This window comes from Macaca mulatta, chromosome 2, assembly GCF_049350105.2.
Source record: "Macaca mulatta isolate MMU2019108-1 chromosome 2, T2T-MMU8v2.0, whole genome shotgun sequence".
Classification (NCBI taxonomy): domain Eukaryota; kingdom Metazoa; phylum Chordata; class Mammalia; order Primates; family Cercopithecidae; genus Macaca; species Macaca mulatta.
In genome coordinates this window covers 44,119,545-44,140,129 of record NC_133407.1, presented here as the reverse complement: position 1 = coordinate 44,140,129, position 20,585 = coordinate 44,119,545, and the positions used below count along the sequence as shown (strand labels likewise).

Genomic DNA, 20,585 nt, shown 5'->3' with positions numbered 1-20,585 from the left:
TCCCACCACTCAGCATCCCATTGGCTCTGGGAATGCAGGGAGCCTGGCCAGCATTTTCTGGTCTTGATGTGCATTCTCAAAAACGTCAATCACCTCTTCAAGGAGATGACTTAATTAAGCACCTTATCCAGTGGTTCTCAGCCCTAGTTGAGCATAGAACCATCTAGGGAGCTCTAAAAACTGCCATGGCCCAGCCCTACCCCCAGAGGTCCTGATTTAATTGGACTGAAGAAGGGCCTGTGCACTGGGACTTTTTACAAAGTTCCTCAAGGAATTCTAATGTGCAGCCAGACTGTCTAATCACGTCACCCAGCTCATTACAAATAGGCCCTGAGAATTCTTGTCCTTGTCCTCTAGGAGTTCACCATCTAGCCAGGAACACCTGGGTTTCCCTGGTGTCTGAGTAAAGATCCTGGGTGTCTGTGAGCTCCTTGAATATCAGTGGCTGAGGCTGGAGAGACTTCAAGGTCAAATGCAGAGCCAGCAGACTCTCCCCTCCTGTGCCCTCCCTCGGTCGGGGGGGTGTGTGTGTGTGCACGCGTGTGTGTATGTATGTGTGTGCACGCCTATGTGTGGGCACTTACTACCCACTGATGTATCTTATACCAATAGTCCAGAGAAGCAAACTCAGAAGCCTTAGCACAGACGCAGGGAGTGAACGGCCTTCAGGCAGGTGGCGGTGAGAGGTCCCAGTGCTGTGTTGTGGGAGGGCTGGACCACAGAGCAGAGGACTCTTCTCAAGGGACTGGCACTACTCAGCCTTGGCCAACCTCACTATGAAGGAATGTGGGCCTGGCTTTAACACATCTCCCCAGTTTTCAAGAGAAATCTGAAATCTGGATTTTTCTGTTAAATTACTTGATTTTTCTTTGCTAGGCTCAATTTTATTAAAACACACACACACACACACACACACACACACACACACACACACACACAAAGTATAACAAAACAAATCTGTAGGCTGGAATGAGATCCAAGCACCCAGAGCTAGAGGCAAGAGTGCACCAATTTTCTTGTGTTCTGGACTAAAACTGGGCATTTCCACTCCTTGTTAGGGACCTGAAGTGTAATGCTGTGTGGTTCCCTGTTCCTCTGTCTTGGCAAATATGTGGCCCCTGTTCAGAGGCTGTGGCTGGGACCAAGGCCCTGGGGACAGAGACAGCTGCCCTGGCACACATCAACTGCCATACAATGGGGTTACTTGCTACCTGCTGCCACTTCTGTAACACTGTGAGATGAAATATTTGTTTCCTAGTGAAAGATAACCCACACAGGAGCCAGCTGCTAGTGTAGATGACAGAGGAGGAAAGCAAAGGAAAAAGGGTGGCTTTACTCAGAAGATGGGAATGTCAGATGGGGTAGAGCGAGCTAGGGTGCTCGTGGGGATCATCAGATCTGTGGGGGACGGTGCCACCATACGCTCTATTCGTAGACAATTACAAAGTGACTAGCAGGACTGGTTTGGCAAGTGCCCCTGCTGGAAATGGGTCATGGAGAGGCCAAACTTTAGAGAATGTGCCAAGCATGGAGGGGGCTGGATCCGGGTTATAATGTACTCTGGCACTAGGGGGCCGGGGTGGTCATGAGCTCCCAGGATGTCTACTGGGGACAGGCCCTTGGTCGTGTGTGTGTCTGTGTGTGGGCGCACTTGCACACCTGCAGGGAGCACAATTGCGCGAGCAAGCCCGGAGGTATGTGGGGCTCACATACACGGGGACGCTGAGCTGCAGTTTGGGTGGGAGTGGCGGCACAGGGGCCTCCTTTCCTCAGCTCAACTCACTGGGCTTGGGAGTTCCCACTTTGAGTAGGCTGGGAGAGCCAGAAGTTCCCCTCGACCTGGAGATCCAAGCCCTTTCAGGTATTTGGCTCCCTCTCATTTCTTCAGTACTCAGCATCTTCCCAGAGGACACCCCCCAATCACCCTCAATTATTGGGTCCCTTCTGCTCCCCCGCTCTAGCCCACCCGCTGCTCATCTCCACCCTCTGACGTCATCTGTTTCTTTGCTTGTGTGTCCTGTCTCTCCCTTAGAATGTGAGCTCTGATATGGCAGGGCCAGATTTCCTTATTCATGTCCTCGTAATAGTGCTGGGTGCATGAAAAATGCCTCATAAATACCTGGGAAAAGGTGAGGGAATGAAAGGGCAAGAGATCCGGGAGGCCCCAAGGCCAGGTTCTTGGCTCTGGGAGGATCCTCCCCTCCCCGCTCCTCCTTGCAGTTTCCCATGGTCATCCCAGCTGCTGAGGCACCTCCACCCACCCCTCCATCTTCGCTGAGCCCATGTGTCTGCTCTGGGCTGTGTGGGAAGGAGCAGGCAGAGGCCCCACCCGTCAAACGTCCATAGATCCCTGGGCAGGTGAGACCACAGGGCAGAGGATCTCAAGTCCCAGTACTCAGGAGAGGGTCCTGGGCCCCGGGAGTGGCATCCTCAGGCCAGGACATGAAGAGCTGAATTCTCAGAGGAGGCAGAGATGGGGGGAGTGGTTAAAGAGGGCTTCCTGGAGGGCCACTGTAAGCCAGATCCTGGAGAGGGTAAAGACGGGGAGGACATTGTTGGGGTGAGGGAAACCACATAAGTGAGGCTTGGAAGCCAAGATAAGGCAGATGCATCTAAGCTGGAAAGCTGGTGCTGAGATGGGGACTCCATGAGCTGGGAGAGGAAGAGTCCCCAGTTACTGGCTACCTGGCTCAGCCAGCATAGTGTGCACAGAAGGAAGTGACTTCCCCAAGGTCACAGCACAAAAACGATGAAGCTGGGACTCAAACCCAGGCTTCCTACACACAAAGCCACAAAGCCTTAATGCCACAGCCACAGGAAGCTGCCCCTGGCAAACAAAATGACTGAAAGCTGCCTGATGCAGAGCCCAGCCCTGAGGTCAGAGCTGGGAACATTGCCCCTGGGGGCAGGTGCAAGTTTGGTCTCTTGGTGGTCCTCAGGAAGGTTGTCTGCCCTTAAAAGTCTGGAGAGTGCCTCTTCCTCCAGGAAGCCTTCCCTTCATACTCTACTCTCATCCACCCCGCTTCATGAGCTCCTTCTCACTTTATTATGCTGTACTACACGTCTCTGGGGATGAGACATATCAGCCTGGGGGCTGGGTCCCTGGAAATTGGCATAGTGCGTGCTGTTGGCTGGTACTGCTGAGTGAATGCTATGCCAGTCCTTACCCAGACCCCATACTGACTCTAACTCCTGAACTGCTACCAGCCCAGAGCCTGGCCTTACTTCACACTCACCTTCAGCAACTGGCACTGCTCCTTGATGACAATATACGTTCATCACAGTCACATCCAGCCCCACCTCCAGTCCACTTGGAAACTGGTGTTCCATTGGGTTTGCCCTCCCTGACCCTAAGCCCCTTTGCAGGGCCACCCCTTGGCTCTGGCAACAGGAGACTGAGTTGTTTTTCCACCATTAAGGTCAGCTTTGCATGGACCCAGGACACAGGCACATTCTCTTGTCCAGGGCAGGCCTTTGCAAAATAGCTGCAGTTTGGGCTCAAGCAGGGACCACAAGTCAGACGAGACAAGAAATGTGTAAAGAGGGAGTCACGTGCCTGGCTTCTATGGGTCTGCGGAAGGACCAGGCAGGCTGATGGAAGAAGCTCTCAGGGTCCCTCCCCAGACAACATTTAATACGCAGCTGAAGGACTGAATGACAAACTTTATTAGAAACGCTCCTCATTCATCAGTCAAATTCACATTAAGATGGGGGCAGTGGGGGGGCGGGTAGGGAGAGGCAGTGCTGTCTGGAGCTCTGATATCCCACCGCTGTGATGATTTCCAGTTAAAAATGAGTCTGGGCAGAGAGTGTCTGAAACATATAAGAGGTGGCGGCGGAGGCAGCAGCAGCATTCCTGCGAGAGGACCAGGCTCGGAGCGGGTGGAGAATGTGTCTCCCATATCCACCCTTCCAGTCACAAGGCCGCCCCCACAGACCTCAGCTGATAAATAAACAGCACATCACACACACATTTGAAACAGGAAACAGACTCGTACAAGTCTCCTGAAGTGAAAAAATAATTTCCTCAAATAAAGCTTTGTGACAGCCATGCTGCGCCCTGAATGGACGATGCCCAGAGACCCTGACACTCCAGGAAGGCCCCCCAACCCAGGACACATCAGACTTGGGTGTCACCATGCCCCCGGTTCCCCTGTTCCCCTGTTAGCACCTTTGGACTAAGTACTGTCCTCTCCTCATTCCTCTTTTAAAATGCAAATGCTACTTAAAATAATGGTAAGGATATGCTCTTCCCTGGGGCGAACCAGTCAGACTCCTCTTCCCTGAAGAGAGGTGTCTGGGCATCCAGAGAACTGTGAGTCAGTGGCTGGGAAGCGGGGCACGTGGAAAGGGGTAGGTAAACAACGTTCAAAGAGGTAAGCCGGAGGGTGTCTCCACACTGCACTGTCCACTTGCCAGGTCTGCGGTTGGGCCTCCTGGGAACAGTCCCTCAAAGTGGCACAAAGTCCTAAAATGGCATGACAATCCTGCTGCCCTGGCAAGGGGTGTGGGCCAGGAGGGGCACAGCGTCAGGCTGCTTTCATCATTCATTATTCAGAGGCAATTTTCTCCCTGCACTGGCTAATTTCTCCCTGGCCCTGTCTGCAACAGGGTACGCAATAGAAAGTCTCCTGCCTAAATGTTTTATTCATTCTCTTGAATAAGGAAACAGGCTCTCTGATCAATACAGTGGCTGCTGTGTCCTGGTTGGTGGCAGGATTTCCAGCAGGTGCAGACTCCAGGCTCTCTGTGGCTCCGAAGGAGGTGTCTGACTCGGGAGGGCTGCCTCGAGGGCAGTAGATACTGTTGGCAACAGACCTTTCGTTTCCAAAGTTGATACCACATCCTGGTCTTTGAAAGAACTGAGTGTCCTGGGGAGCCGGAGGAAGGGTGGATCCTTTCCCCTATGTGCCACGGGACTGTGAATGACAGGCGGGCCGGGCCCTGCGTTGTGTGTCTGTGCTGCCTGTCAGGCCCGGCTCACTGGTACTGCAGATAGTTTTTGAGAGACTGAGGCAAGGGCAGGGAGCTGATGTCCCGCAGGCGCTGGCGGCCCAGGGCCGAGCGGACGGATCTCCGGCACAGGTCCATCAGTGGCAGGGGCTCCGCTGCAACGAGAGGGAAGCAGTTAGAATGTGCCCCGCGCCGTCCTGGCACCTTCTCATCCCAGCCCCCGCTGCACGACGCCTCCTGCCCGCTCCTCTGAACTGACCTTCAGGGCCGATGGCTTCTCCTCTGAGAAGATTTCTCTGGTTACATAAGCTGAAAGCGTAGAGCAGTGTTCATCAGACCGTGGAATGCAACCAGTGAGACTAAAGAGTCACAAAATCAATTCAGTGGGTGGTGACCAGCAATAATTTTTTTTTTAAAAAAAGAGAAAATGGGAGCAATACCCATAGAAAGGATAAATGTTGTTTCATGAAAGCCTTGTCTCTGATGTAGGTGTTTAGTGTGTCTTAATGTGAAAAGGACTTCTCACTGCAGGCCATGATGGAAAATGTTTAAAAGCTGCTGGCCTTGGGTGGATCTGCAGAGGGGTTTCCTCTACAAACCAGTTAGATTCTGAGAGGCTGGCTGCCTGGAATGCCTGTGAACCCTGAAACTTCCCCTATAGCTTTCCTTGATGGTCAGCAGCAGGTTGCATTTTCTTGCAGCACCTAGCTCTGGAAAAATTTGTAAGTTAAAATCCATAAATAATGGAACCCCGGGACATAGGACCAGTTAAACCAAGTTTAACTAGGTCTATTGCAGACACCTTTAGTAAGATCTTATTCTGGTCCAAGCCCTATGATTAGCCCTGGGGAAACAGGGATAACTAAGCTAACACCAGAGGCAGCTCTGAAAGAGGGTGGGGGTGGAGTGGGAGGTGGAGGCTCATGATCTGGGATTTTAAATACGTGAATCATTTTAATAGAGTGTAATATATGCAATAATTCCTAAATATACAGGTACAGAAACCGGGAATTTCTTACATAGAAGAGCTGTTTGAAAGCTTCAAAGAGAAGACATATGATGGGGTTTTGAAGAGTGAATAGGAGTGTTAAAGACACATGAGGGTGGAGAAGTTATCCTAGGCAGAGAGAACAGGCAAAGGCAAAAGAGGAATAAAACAGGACAGGCTGGAAGTTTGTGGGGAGAGGAACAGCGCTGATCAGTTAGTACCAGCTGGAAGGAAGATGATGATGGTGGTCACATGGCATCTGGTATGGTTTGTACAGGCCTGGTTTCCCCAATCCTACAGGCTGGAAGCCTGAACCTGCATCTTAATACTTTTTTTGGTAATAGAATAAATGATATTTCATAAATGTCCTATAATATACTAAGATACAATAAAAATGTTGAGTGGTGAATACTAACACAAGAACTGTGATAGGAATAGTACCACAGAGAAAGGCCCTCTACAGATCCACCCGAGGCCTGCAGCTTTCAAACATTTTTTATCACGACCTGCAGTGAGAAGTACTTTTTACATGGGAATGTAGTCAAGAGTCAAGAATATGTTTTACAGGAATTTTTATTTACCTGAGCCACACAGTTAATAAAGGGAGCCATTAAAATGAAAGTGGGGCTCGGGGCACATGCTTTGGAAGCTGTGCACAAGAGTACATCCAGCTCTCCTTCACTTGAGGCCAGATCCCAAGGCTATCTGCAGGGAGCACTAGTGGCTTCAAACACTCACCTCTGTATCCTCTTTTTAAAACAATTATTTATTATTTTTATTGTATAATTCCACTTGTACAAAACCTCCAGAACAGTCAAATATGGAGACAGTATATTGATCCTCATAGAAAATGAGGCTGGACAGGGGAAGCCCAGCCATGCCCTATTTTCCAGGCCCAGAAGGCTGATTGCTCACCTCCAGTCACCCAATCACTGTGCCTAGGCCAACATTTGACAACCCTCCCTCAGGGTGTCCCCATCTCTCCTCCAGCAACACCCTTGTACCCAGTTCTCCCACTCCCTGTCCCCCATCTGGCATCAGGAAAACTGAGCTGTTAAAATTTCAAAATCATTGGCAGACCTTAAGAGATTTTCTTATCACTTTAACACCCTAGGCACATAACGTCCAAAATGCTTAGCCTTGTCAGCAAACCCAACTCCTTGTGTGTTGCCTGCCCAATTAGGGGCTGAAGAGGACAGATGCCTTTTATCTTCATCTCTCTGCAGTCATTGAAATCAATCTAGAGTCTAAATTCCAAAGGGAGAAAGAAAAGGAGTTCAGAGTACGTTGCTAGCTCTAAATGTGAAATATAAATAATCTCTCCTCACTTCTGAGGGGAGAGTAAACTGACAATCCCAAAGTGCACAGAGAAAGTCCTTGAGTTCCTGCCCCCACTGTGGAACGTTAAGAGCTCAGAGAATGCCCAGCATTGGCTGTGCCCATTCCCTTGGCTCTTCTTTCTCACCTCCCCTGGCTTTGAGGCTTTTCTTAGAACTACCAAATGTCAAAGCTTGGAAATAATCACCTAGATAGGAAGTGAAGCACAGAATTTTCCAGTATGGGAACTATTCTTAGAACTATTTTCTGACCAAAGTTAAAACTGAAAAAGAATCACTATTCACAAAGGTGAATATCCAAATGGCCGATAAACATATGTAAAAGTGCTTAACTTCATGAATCATCAGGAAAGTAGAAATTAATACCATAATATGACTCTGCTACATACCAACAAGGAAGACTAAAATGATGATTTCCTCTTTCCTGTGATGCCTGAGACTGAAGTCTGGAGTGATGAAGACCTCTGATAGGATCTGCTTAGAAGTTGTCAAATATTTAGCCAAAATTCATACCCAGAGTTAACTGCACAGCCTGTCCTCCAATCCAAGTTTGCTCAAACAGCTGTGATGATTCCAAGATTGTCTATGCAGACTCAACTGATGAACAAATAAATGTCCCTGACACTGTTAGGAGCTATTAATTTGGTCTTTTCTAAAAATAGGCTTTTCTTCTACTTTTTATTGTCTACTTATATTTAATTTATATATTAATGTAAAAATGAGGACTCATATGTTTGTCTATTTCTAAATTTGTATTCAGTCTGTAACCCTCAGATGTAATTAACCTAATGAAAAGAAGTGGCAAGCCACTGCAAATTCTGTGAGACAGGAAAAGAACTCTGGTGCTCTCTTGAAAGCGCCACCTCCTGGCTGGAGGCCAACCAACTCAGGACATTACAGCAACTCACGACAGAACAACCTTGCTCCATGGAAGAAGAAAACAGGAGTTAATTCCACTGCCTGCCAAATCCTGGCTAACCATTGGTTCCCAAGTCTGTCCATATTACGACCTCACTGCTAGCATAACCAGCATTAGAGAAAGCCAGTACACTAAACATATCTATAACCAAAGACTCTCACAGAGTCTACTTCACTCCCCTGCCGCCTCCACCAGAGCAGGTGCTGGTATCCATGGCTGGGAGACCTGAAGACAGATCACATCACAGGACTCCTTGCAAACATTTCCCAGCACCAGCCCAGAGCCTGGTAGCCCCGCTGCATGGTTAGACCCAGAAGAGCAATAACAATCTTTGCAGTCCAGCTCTCAGGTAGCCCCATCCCTAGGGGAAGCAGGAGAGCACCACATTAAGGTGGATAAAAATCCACCAAACAAGTATCTGCTGTCTTCAAGAGACTCACCTAGCACATAAGGACTCACATAAACTCAAGGTAAAGGGGGGAAAGAGATATTCCATGCAAATGGAAACCAAAAGCAAGCAGGAGTAGCTATTCTTATATCAGACAAAACAGGCTTTAAAGCAACAACAGTTTAAAAAGATAAAAAGACAAAGATGGGGCTGGGCGCGGTGGCTCGGGCCTGTAATCCCAGCACTTTGGGAGGGCAAGGCTGGTGGATCCCAAGGTCAGGAGATCAAGACCATCCTGGCTAACATGGTGAAACCCCGTCTCTACTAAAAATACAAAAAATTAGCCGGGTGTGGTGGTGGGCACCTGTAGTACCAGCTACTCGGGAGGCTGAGGCAGGAGAATGGCGTGAACCCAGGAGGTGGAGCTTGCAGTGAGCCAAGATCACGCCACTGCTCTCCAGCCTGGGTGACAGAGTGAGACTCTGTCCCCCCCCCCAAAAAAAAAACACAAAGAGGGACATTATATCATAATAAAAGGATCAGTCCAAGAGGAGAATATCACAATCCTAAATATACAGGCACCTGACACAGGAGCTCCCAAATTTATAAAACAATTATGACTAGACATAAGAAATGAGATAGACAACTACACAACAATAGTGGGGGACTTCAGTGCTCCACTGACAGCACTAGACAGTTCACCAAGACAGAGTCAACAAAGGAACAATATAGTTCAACTATACCCTAGAACAAATGGACTTAACAAATATTTACAGAACATTCTACCCAACAATTGCAGAATATACATTCTTTTCTTCAGCACATGGAACATTCTCCAAGATAGACCATATGATAGGCCACAAAACAAGTCTCAATAAATTTAAGAAAATCGAAATTATATCAAGTATCCTCTCAGACCACAGTGGAATAAAATTGGAAGTTAACTCCAAAAGGAACCCTCAAAACTATACAAATACATGAAAATTAAATAATCTGCTCCTGAATGATCTTTGGGTCAACAATGAAATCAAGATGGAAATGTAAAAATTCTTTGAATTGAACAATAATAGTGACACAACTTATAAAAACCTCTGGGATACAGTCAAAGCAGTGCTAAGAGGAAAGTTCATAGCATTAAATGCCTACATCAAAAAGCTGAAAGAACATGAATAGACAATCTAAGGTCACACCTCAAGGAACTAGAGAAACAAGAACAAACTAAACTCAAACTCAGCAGAAGAAAATAAATAACAAAGATCAGAGCAGACCTAAATGAAATTGAAACAAAAAAATACAAAAGATAAATAAAACAAAAAGCAGGTTCTTTGAAAAGATAAACAAAACTGATAGACCATTAATGAGAATAACCAAGAAAAGACAAGAGAAGATCCAAATAAGTTCAATTAGAAACAAAACAGGAGATATTACAACTGATACCACAGAATACAAAAGAGCATTCAAGGGGATTATTAACACCTTTACACACACAAACTAGAAAATTTAAAGGAGATAGATAAATTTCTTCAAATATACAACCTTCCTAGATTAAATCAGGAAGAAATAGAAATTCCAAACAGACCAGTAACAAGTAGTGAAATTGAAATGGAAATTTAAAAAATGCCACCAAAAAAAGTCAAGGACCAGATGGATTCACAGCTGAATTCTATCAGGTATTCAAAGAATTGGGACTAATCTTTCTGAAACTATTCCAAAGGATAGAGAAAGAGGGAATCCTCCTTAAATTATTCTATGAAGCCAGCATCACTAATTATCAGGGAAATGCAAATTAAAACCACAATGAAATACTCCTGCAAGAATGACCATAATTTAAGAAATAACAGATGTCAAAAAATAGCAGATGTTTGTGTGGATGTGGTGAAAAGGGAACACCTTACACTGCTGATGGGAATGTAAACCAGTACAACCATTTTGGAAAACAGTACGGAGATTCCTTAAAGAACTAAAAGTAGAACTACTGCTTGATCTGGCAATCTCACTGCTAGGTATCTACCCAGAAGAAAATAAGTTATTGTATGAACAAGACACTTGCACATGCATGTTTATAGCAGCACAATTCACAATTGTAAAAATACGGAAACAACCTAAATGCCCACCAACGAATTAGTGGATAAACAAAATGTGTGTGTATATATATATGTGTACACACACACATACACACACACACACACCTTGGAACACTACTCAGCCATAAAAAGGAATGAAATAATGGCATTCACAGCAACCTGGATGAAGTTGGAGACCATTATTTTAAAAGAAGTAACTCAGGAATGGAAAACCAAACATCTATGTTCTCAGTTTTAAATGGGAGCTAAGGTAGGAGGATGCAAAGTTGTAAGAATGATAAAATGAGGCTGGGCACGGTGGCTCACACCTGCAATCTCAGCACTTTGGGAGTATGAGGTGGGCGGATCACGAGGTCAGGAGTTTGAGATCAGTCTGGCCAACACGGTGAAACCCCGTCTCTACTAAAAATAAAAAAATTAGCCGGGTATGGTGGTGCTTGCCTGTAGTCCCAGCTACTCGGGAAGCTGAGGCAGAAGAATTGCTTGAACCTGGGAGGCGGAGGTTGCAGTGAGCCGAGATTGTGCCACTGCATTCCAGCGAGGGCGACAGAGCTAGACTCCATCTCAAAAATAAGTAAATAAATAAATAAATAAATACATAAATATTTAAAAAATAAAAAATGATAAAATGAACTTTAGGGACTTGGGGGAAAGGGTGGGAGGGGATTGAGGGATAAAAGACTACACATTGAGTAGGACATCAAAATTTCAGAAACCACCACTAAAGACTTTTTCCTTGAAACCAAAAACCACCTGTTCCCCCAAAACTATTGAAATTAAGAAAGTAAAAAAAAAGAATGACTGAAATGAAAAAGATAGTATTAAGTGCTGATGAGGATGTAGAGCAACCAGAATGCTCACAATGCTTTCAGTGGGAATGTGAACTGCACAACCACTTTGGAAAGCTAGGCACATTGACTAAAACTGCTGAATCTCCTGGGCAAATGCCTAACAGAAAAGCATATGCATGTTTACCAAAATGTACATTCACAAATGCTCATAGGAGCATTATTTGTAACAGCACCAAACTGGAAGCAACACTTCTACTGTCCATCAACAGTGGAATGTAAAAATAAATTGTGTAACTTCATATAGAACACTAATCAGCCACAAGAATGAAGGAACCACAATTATATGTAAAAGCATGGAGGAATCTTTCGACATAGTTTTGAGTGAAAAAAAGTACATTTTGTGTGACATCTTCTGTATAAAAGCAAAAGCAAGGTGATGAAGTTAGGCAGAGGTGACCTTAAGGGAGTAGTTAGTGATGGGGAGGAGGCATGAGGGATTTCTTGGCGGAGGGGGGGGTTGGTATTTTCTACTGCTTGAATTGAGTTCTGGTTCTACTAGCCTGTTGTTTGTAAACATCATCAAGCAGCACCCTTAAGATTTGTGTGCTGTCTACATACATCTTATACTTCAAAAACAAATTTACATTAAAGAAAAAAATCACTGACAGAAGTACTTGGTGAGAGGCAACACAAGTGAAGCATTTGCCTGCCTGCCCTAATGGGAAAAAGTAGGGGGAAGGAGCTGGCTTGGAAGCCTAGCTTCTGCTCCCACCACCCATTTATTAGAGGAGAAAAATGTGGGTCCACATTTTTATCATCTGTAAAATGGAGATAGCAACACCTCCATCTATGGGCTGTTGTGATGATGGTATGACATAACAGGCCCCTTGCCTTAAAGGTGTTTTCTCTCTAAAGTGTGTCTTATTTCAGGCCATCAGCCCAAGAAGCACCCTTAAAAATAGTCATAATTTACTTATTGTGGCTCTACAGATGCCTCAGTACATCATCCTAATTGACAACAATGTTCTGCTCTTGAAGAAGATTTCCTGGAGCCAGGGATGGATGTCTGGTTTTGTGCTAAAAATATGACAAGGTAATCATTTCAAAAGTTCTCCAGTGACCTGAATATTGCTTAACTTTCCATCACTAACCATTGGACTTGGACTAGATGAACCATTGGACTTCCCAGGGACTCTGTTTAGCTATCAATAAAATGGGGAAAGTTTCTGCATCCGGTTATGATGGTCTGTTTCTGTGACGCAAATGGGTGGAGATCTTGGCACAGAGATTGGTGGCTTAAGCTGCTTCCCTGGGCCCTTTGAAGTCTTCTCTGCCTGTGGTGAGAACATGCCAAGACACAAGTCACTACCCTATCCCAATCCTGTATTTATATTTGAAAAAAAATCAACATCTTAGGGTCAAGAGATGAAATTATCTTGTGGTAATTTTAGACAATGGTCAGCCGACGGTGGAGGGTTTGAGCGACAGTCCTGAAAGCTGAACTCAAATAGACCTGGGCACTGCTTGTTTTCAGGGAATGAATCGAGGAGGAGCCACATACATGTGCAAGCACACACACACTCTGTGGCAGACACTGTGCCCATCAGTTATCCACAGAATATGGTTTTGGTGTCCGAAGCCTCAGAATTGCTTTCATGCCCCTGAGACTCCCCTCATGCTGCTCCTTTTGCCTAGAACACTATTCCTTGTACTTCCTGCCAGGAGCATGCTTCATCTTTCCAGACTCAAATCAAGTGTCACCTCTTCCTCAATGACTTGGCTCCTCTGCCCTCAGGGTCTGCACCTGTTAGGTGTCAATCCACTTACTTAATCATGCAAATTGTCAAGTGTATCATTACCTGTAGTAATGATACTTCTAAAATATGGCATCCCTGTATCGACTGGCCCTGTCATGGGCAACAGAGACCTCAGCTCCCGTCTAGGAAGCATTTGGAATTTGGAGAGTTTTCTGTTGACAAGCTTCACTGTTTCCTCAGTAAAAAGGGTTGTGACTACAGCTGGGACACAAGCAGCATCTTCAAATGAACTCTGTGCCAACAAGCGTCATCCACACAGATGGTCCCCACAGTCCAGGTGGGGCCCTCATTTTTCCCTGGGATAGGGAGCTATCAAGTTACTTCTTGTGCACAGAGGAGTGTTGCACAGGAAAATAGTCCTAAATAATGCATGGCCTTCCCTAGCAACGCTGCAAAGCAAGGATGTGAGAAACCTCCAAAGGGGACAACTCAGAACAGGGAGTGCTTGAAAAATTCCATTCAAATGTTCCAGCTGAACTGCATGGGGCTGTTCAAAGGACGAAGGCAGGGTGCTCAAGGGGGCAGCCTGGGCCCACACACTGCACCCCTCCCACCCAGCGTCTCTCTGAAATGACAGAAGATTCGCTCATGTGTGCATGCGTGTGCACAAGAGACAGGATAAGGGTGCTGGAAAACAAGAAAGGCCATCAGCAGCCAGACATTATGGTAAATTCCAGGAAGACAGGAAGCAGGTGCGACAGGATGGTGGAGAAATCAAGCAGCGAGACCAGTAGCCTTGTGTACCAGGGGTGCACAGGGCTCTCACCAAAAGAGTCCCAGAGAAATCCCAAGCTCCAAGGAGTAAATATAGGGTAATCCTCAAAGAACTGTAATCCCAACATCTGGGACAGTTGTGTTCCTGTCTGCCCCAGTTGCAGAGCCTGATCCAGCTCTGTTTGAGCAGGGCAGCCTTTGGGAGAGGCTCCTGGAGGTGTCAGGGTCCAATAGAGAAGCTGAATAAAGCATGGGCAAAACCTCCACAACAGAGGTGGGCAGGATTTGTGGGAAAGACACCTCCACTTCGATGAAGAACTCAAGGGTCTGGCCTTCCCGTCAGCTCCCTGACTCAGTACTGACAGAAGAGTGTGTCTGGCAAAATATTTTCACCCAGACTCCTCACTCTCCCAGGCTAAGGGGAGCTACACTGTTGCAGAGCAAACAGCAGCTTCCTTTTTGGATGTGTGCAGTGGCTCTGAAAGAAGAGCTTCTATCCCCCTAGTCTGAAAGTTACTCAAGGAGGCATTCCAGCAAAACGAAAAAGGAGCCCTAGAAACAGGATGGTACCCACCTCCGGAAAAAGAGGAGGGTGAATGTAACCTTGAAGTGAAGGAAGGTAGAATGGAACAATTTGAAGTTCTGTTGGATCCTGATGCTTAGTAGAACCTCTTTCTAGCAGCTGACTTTGCTAAAGAGCCATCCCCCGATGATGCTCTGTCCCCCTCACCTCTGACTCCAGCCCTCAGCTTCCCCACCACTCAGATCTTCCACTGCACCCTTTGGAACTGCCACTCCACATAATGAAAACTGCAACCCCAGCTTCTTCTCTGTGAGCTCCCCTCCACTGCCTTAACTGGACCAAGCATCTGTCCCGGCACCCCGCTGCCCTTCCACCTTCTCTGGGGGCTGTGTACTCACTCAGGCCTGGAGGCAGGGCACGGCCCCTCCTGGCTCCTCTGCCACATACAAAGCTCCACACCCACCTTCTGGTTGTGAGAAATCCCCCTTCCTGTGTGGTTCACACCACTTGGCTCAGTCCTCTCTCCACTCCTTGATGCTGTCATCCACTGACCGCTGGCCCCACGTTTGTCAGGGCTTTGGCCTGGCCTCCCACACCCTCTCTCCACCCATACCTGCCACCCCTTGATGATTCCTCCACAGGGATCACTTTCTCATCACTTAGGCTCCTGATTCTTGACTGCCAGATCCTCAGGGACCCTCTCCTCCACCCAGCCACTATTACCTGGGCCACCATGAACCTCAGCATCACCCCTAAACCCATTCTTGCACCCCAGTCTCTGACCAATGAATCGCCACACTCCACCTCCCTCCCCACTGACCATAACCATTATTTCCCCTCAGGGAAACCTGGAGGCCACAGGGCCATCTCTTAAGATCTGCTCAACCCACCAGCCTTCTTTTTCTTCCCCTCCCCTCCTCATCCAGTTGAACAATTTACTATTGCCAGGAACCAAGGGTATGGGGCCAGGCAGGCCAATGGGGTAGCCAGTGAGGGGCTGTGGGAGGGGCAGGGCCAGGGACTAGGAAACGCACTGGGAACAAGGAACATCTGGAATTCTGTTTGGTTCTCAGTTCTTAGACCTCAGTTCCGCTGCAGGGCCTAAGAGAGGATTTGTCCTCCTTTCCCTGACCTGCCATGCAGCTGGGCAACTGGGAGCCCTGGGTGCCTGGCCAGTCTCAGCCACCAGCTGGCAGAGTAGCCTCGCCTTCCTTCTCCAGCTTGTGTCTCCATCAGAGTGGGAAATGGCTTGGCATGATGGCTGAGGCGCCTCTGCACTGGTTGACGTTTGGCAGAACAGAAATCACATTTAATCCTGGCAGTGAAAGGGCCTTGACTGTACCAAATCAAATTAGATTTGATAGAAAAAAGAATGCACATGAAAAAGTGAATGGCAAGGCAAGTGATGTCTGTGAGATAAATGTTAGAAGAGCCTTGCAGACCTGGGGATGTGGCTTCTGAGCTCTAGACAGAGGCCAGGCAGGTTTCCTCGGGGAGGTGGGGCTGAACAAGGCCCAAAGGCAGGTTCAAGCTGCTGTTCTTATCAAAGGCAGGACTGGCTGAACTGAGGCCTCACTCAGCTTTACAGGTGAGGCTCATTTTAGCCATGGGCTCACACTAGCACTGTCAAAGGAACAAGGGGTCTAGAGACCTGAACCCCTCTCTGGGGGCCTTCCTTCCACAGGCCTCTGCCTTCCTGGCCAAGAGCTCAGCAGCGCTCAGCTGTCTGTCCACTGCTGGCTTGCTGCTGCACCCCAGCCCTGCTGAGCCACATGGGTGTTCACTCTCGACCCCCTCCCAGCTGTGAGGAAGAATGACTGGCTCCAGGAAGGCGCTGGAGACGTGGGTCCTCCTGGGGGTTTGTGTCCAGGACCACTGTTAGGTCTTCTTGACCTCGAAGCATACACATCTTGGAGAAACCTCTGTGTTTGGGTTGGGCAGGGAGTGAAGAGGTGGAAAAAGGTCCCATCCCTTGCCCAGGCTTTGAGAGCCTGGGCTGGGACATGGGGGGCTGTATTGGAGATGAATCCTAGCTCAGCCTCCACCCTCGTGCAAGGCCCATGCCAGACTCTTTCAGTAGCCTCTTACCATCGAAAGCAGAGGCAGATCCACCACTAATCTATCCATGGAAGGGGTCGGAGTGGGCTCTATTTTCACAGAGGAATTCAAGTTCTATTCCAGCCAAGGTCTTAGCAAACTCAGCTCGTGGACCCGTCTCTGATGGTGCTTGTGTGAATTAAAGGAGGTAACCTATGGAAAGGATTAAAGCATGGTCTGACATACGCTCAGATGCCATTGATGTTTGGTTTGCTGTTGTTATTTGGTCTCCCTGGGTCTGTGGAAGAAGATCCTCTGGGGTAGATAAAATGGGCAGATGGTGTCCCTAGAGAAATGTCACCCTTGGGATGTTGGTAGCAAGCCTGGAACCCTGGTTGGAAATTGAAGGAAAGTGGGAGAAAAACAGAGGACTGGACTGGGGTCCAGGAGCCTTGATCTCTATGGATGTGGACTTGGGATCAGCTTCCATTCCAACAGGCTGCTCCATCTTCTCTCTTCAGGATTGAGTCTGAGATCTCCTGAGCCCACTGCCTCAGGGATGAAAGGCTGGCTGGGACCTGGGCTGCTGCAGTGAATGCCACTCCTCAGGTCAAGGAAGGCAGGGAGGTGGAGGCAGAGGTGACTGGGTTCAGGAGACAGGGGTTTGAATCTCAGTTCCACCATTAACCCCTTGGGACGCTACAACGTTCTTTCCCTCTCTGAGCTTCTCTTTCCTGTCTGAGGCCACTGAACGAGATTTTCTCTAAGCATCTGGTCAGTTCTGAAATGCTGGGGCTCACTCTCTTGTGGGGAATCATAAAACCCCACAGCCTTGGGGAGCATTTGGTGGGGTGGCAAGGATGTAACCAGAACCCCTTTCTCAGGCAGGTCTTTCAAAGCTGTCTGCATGGGGCACCCATAAGCTTGACTGGCCTTCCCACAAAATCTCCACGAGCAGGGGAAAGGCCAGGATCCAATATGATTCTCCTCTGTCTCCACACCTCTTAGAAGAGAAGCCTTGGACCAGGAGAATGATATTTCTATAGTAATATTTATTTAAAACTCCCAAAGAAAACCAAGTCACAAAATCAACTGTTTTTTTTTTTTTTTTTTTTTTGGTGTCATTAAAGTTCAAAATAAGCCCAATATACAGGAGCCGAATTGCAACCCTTCCCTGAATATGAGCGGAGGGAAGAGGGGTCTGCAGAGACAACCCTGGGGCAGGACGCAGCTTCCTGATTCTCAGAGGAACCACATACATCCCCCTGCACCCTGGGCCTGTGCCTGAAATTCCTTCACTGCTTATTTCTGCAGGCAGACTGTGGTCTCAGAATGAGACTGACCCCTGGCAGGGGGCACATGTTGACTTAAATTCATACTAATGGACATGCCTGAGAACACCTGAGTCCAGGTATCATGAGGAGGAGGCATGGGAGTCCTGGTCTCTAGCGTTCTGAACCTTCTGATTCTTCCCCTGTCATGGTGTGATGAAGGCACAGAGCTGCCCTGACTCTAATATTACCGCAACATCAGCCACTTCCTGTCTGAGTGCAGATCCTGTCACCTTGTGCTGGTGAGAGCATGGCTGAAACGCAGAGAAGGAGCTCACCTCATCAGAAAATTCAGTTCCGAAGAGGCAGAAAGAAAAAAATGGCTCTGTTCAACTGCTTACAACCAAAGTCATACCTGTGAAAGTTACAGGAATCATTTCTTCATATGAAAAAAATAATATAAAGGCACATCTCCCCTTCCATTTTTGCATTCCTGGATTTTGACCAGGATGATTGATAATGGTTTTCCTGGAAGTTGAGACATTTTTCTTGTGGGGAGAAGTGAAAAATGACACTACATACCTCAATTCAACATGTACTTAACTCCTTATCCAAATTAGGGACATTGTCACACGTGATCTCTGCCCAGTCCTTGTCTGGGACCCTCGTTAGCCTGGCTATGTGGTCTGTGGACTGGTAGCACCGGTGTCACCTGGAAGCCTGTTGAAAATGCAGGATCTCGTGCTCCACCCTGACCTACGGCATCATAAGCAACAATTTAACATGATCTGAGTGATTCTGACACACTGGTCCACACGCCCTGTCCGTGACCTCACAGACATGAAAATGCTCTGCAGTGAAACCAAGTTCCTTGCCCTTCCTTCTTACTGCTGTACTTCTCTAGTGGGAGCCCTGTCTTTGTAGCCGTGTTACCAGGCTGAGGCCTTCAGACACACTCATGATGTCCCTCCTCTGCTCTCCAAGCCCAACCTACCCCCAAGTGCTTTCATGTCCACCTCCTAAACATCTCAGTGCTCCATCCTTTCTATCTTCTTGACTCCATCAGGAACTCAGCCTCCCTCGGTCTCCGTGCCCTTCTCTGCCCCCATCCAACACAGCTCACACCTGCTGCTGTGAGCCCTTCTCCACACCCTCATCAGACTCTCCCAGGCAGAGGCCTGTGAATGGTTCTCATCATTATGGTGACGAAACCTGAGAGTTTTATGAGACGATCCTAGTTTGAAATATTCTGTCCTGCTGCCAGACCTCATTGTCCTAATTTGGGGTTTGGGAAATGTGGTCTCCCTGCCCTCAAACTTCAGGAAATCCCTGACTACCCTAGATCGCTGTAGAACCATTCCCTGTTGCTGGAGCTGTCCTCACCCCTATGGGCTCCCACAGGCAGGGCTGGGTCTCATGCTAACTGTCCAGCCCTTACCGCTCTGCTTTGGATATTGTGGGTGCTGGGTCAATAAGAATGAGAAACTTGGTGTTCAGAAGAGAGGAGGCAGCTGAAATTAGCCTGCATCTCTACAAAGGAAAATGCAGCCCAGGTCTTCTGATGCAGGTAATGAATGAAAAGTAGCTCTTTCATACTGCCCTGAGTCCACTGAAGAACCCCAGCAAGGCCCTGCAGGCAGACAGAATTAGTAACACTGCACCAGTTCCTCGGTCTGGTAGAGGATACTCCTAACTCAGCTTAAAATTGTCCCAGAAAATCTGACTGTGTTTAACTTGGAGCCTGCCCTGGGGAGCTGCACAATGGTTGGACGTGCTGGCCTCGGATGGGACATCCCTTGTCACATGGGGAGAGTGTCAGGTGGGGGTGCCTCTGGGTTGGCATGCACCCTGCTCCACGGATCTTCCCAACCTCTGCAGTGTTCTCTGTCACTGCAGCACTAGAACAACCCAGCCGCCCCTACAGGTACTGAAAGAAACACATCCAACATGGGAGAGCAGGAAGGGGAAGCAGAAGGGTGCTTGCAGAGACAGCTAGTGCTAATTTCATCCAGGGCAGGGTGAAGTCCTCAGGAATGAGTCCCCAGTTCCCTGTGGCATCTCCTTCTAAAAAGGAAGGAGGAATGTGGGGACAGCAGGACTTACCTACCAGATATCAGGCTATTTAACGCTGTAGCAATGACACTGAGTGGTACTGGTATAGGAGTAAGTAATTTAGGAAGTTGCAGAACAACTAAAATGAAACAAGGCATTATTGAGGTACACATGTATGCACAAAAAATCTATAAGGAAAAGAGCAAAGGAATAATAAGCACAAAATTCTAAGAGTGGTTGCCTGCAGCAAGGGTGCAGATTGGCGGAGATGACACGAGGGACATAAAGGTGCTTGATTATCAATGTTCTAGGCACTGGGTTGGGTGGTGGATTCTTGGGTGTGCATTACATTATAAAGGGGTAAATACATAAACAAGGAAATTAGAATTAAAGAGGGCTATGCAAGGGACCAAAGATGACAGTGTATTACAACTAAGGATTATGTTTAATCCAATTCTGTATATCAGAAGTTCAGTTAAAAACAAAGAGAGAGGATTTAGGCCCAGCTTCCAAGATGGCCAAATAGGAACAGCTTCGATCTGCAGCTCCCAGCGAGATTGACGCAGAAGACAGGTGATTTCTGCATTTCCAACTGAAGTACCTGGTTCATCTCATTGGGACTGGTTGGACAGTGGGTGCAGCCCATGGAGGGTGAGCCAAAGCAGGGCAGGGCATCGCCTCACCCAGGAAGTGCAAGGGGTTGGGGGATTT

At 47.6% G+C, this 20,585-nt stretch overlaps 1 protein-coding gene across 2 annotated transcripts in view; it reads right to left on the bottom strand.

The window, feature by feature from the left end:
• Positions 1-3,643: 3,643 nt before the first annotated feature.
• Positions 3,644-20,585, bottom strand: part of SPSB4 (splA/ryanodine receptor domain and SOCS box containing 4) — an 88,389-nt gene continuing 71,447 nt past the window's right edge. Inside the window, exons 3-4 of one of the 2 annotated variants that reach the window (XM_015132001.3) lie at positions 5,213-5,262; positions 3,644-5,108 (exon numbers count right to left, since the gene is read on the bottom strand). In XM_015132001.3, the coding sequence (XP_014987487.1) occupies positions 5,091-5,108; positions 5,213-5,262 (68 nt within the window). In that variant the 3' untranslated portion in view covers positions 3,644-5,090. The remainder of the gene's footprint in view (positions 5,109-5,212; positions 5,263-20,585) is intronic. The other variant, XM_015132000.3, reaches the window with a different exon arrangement.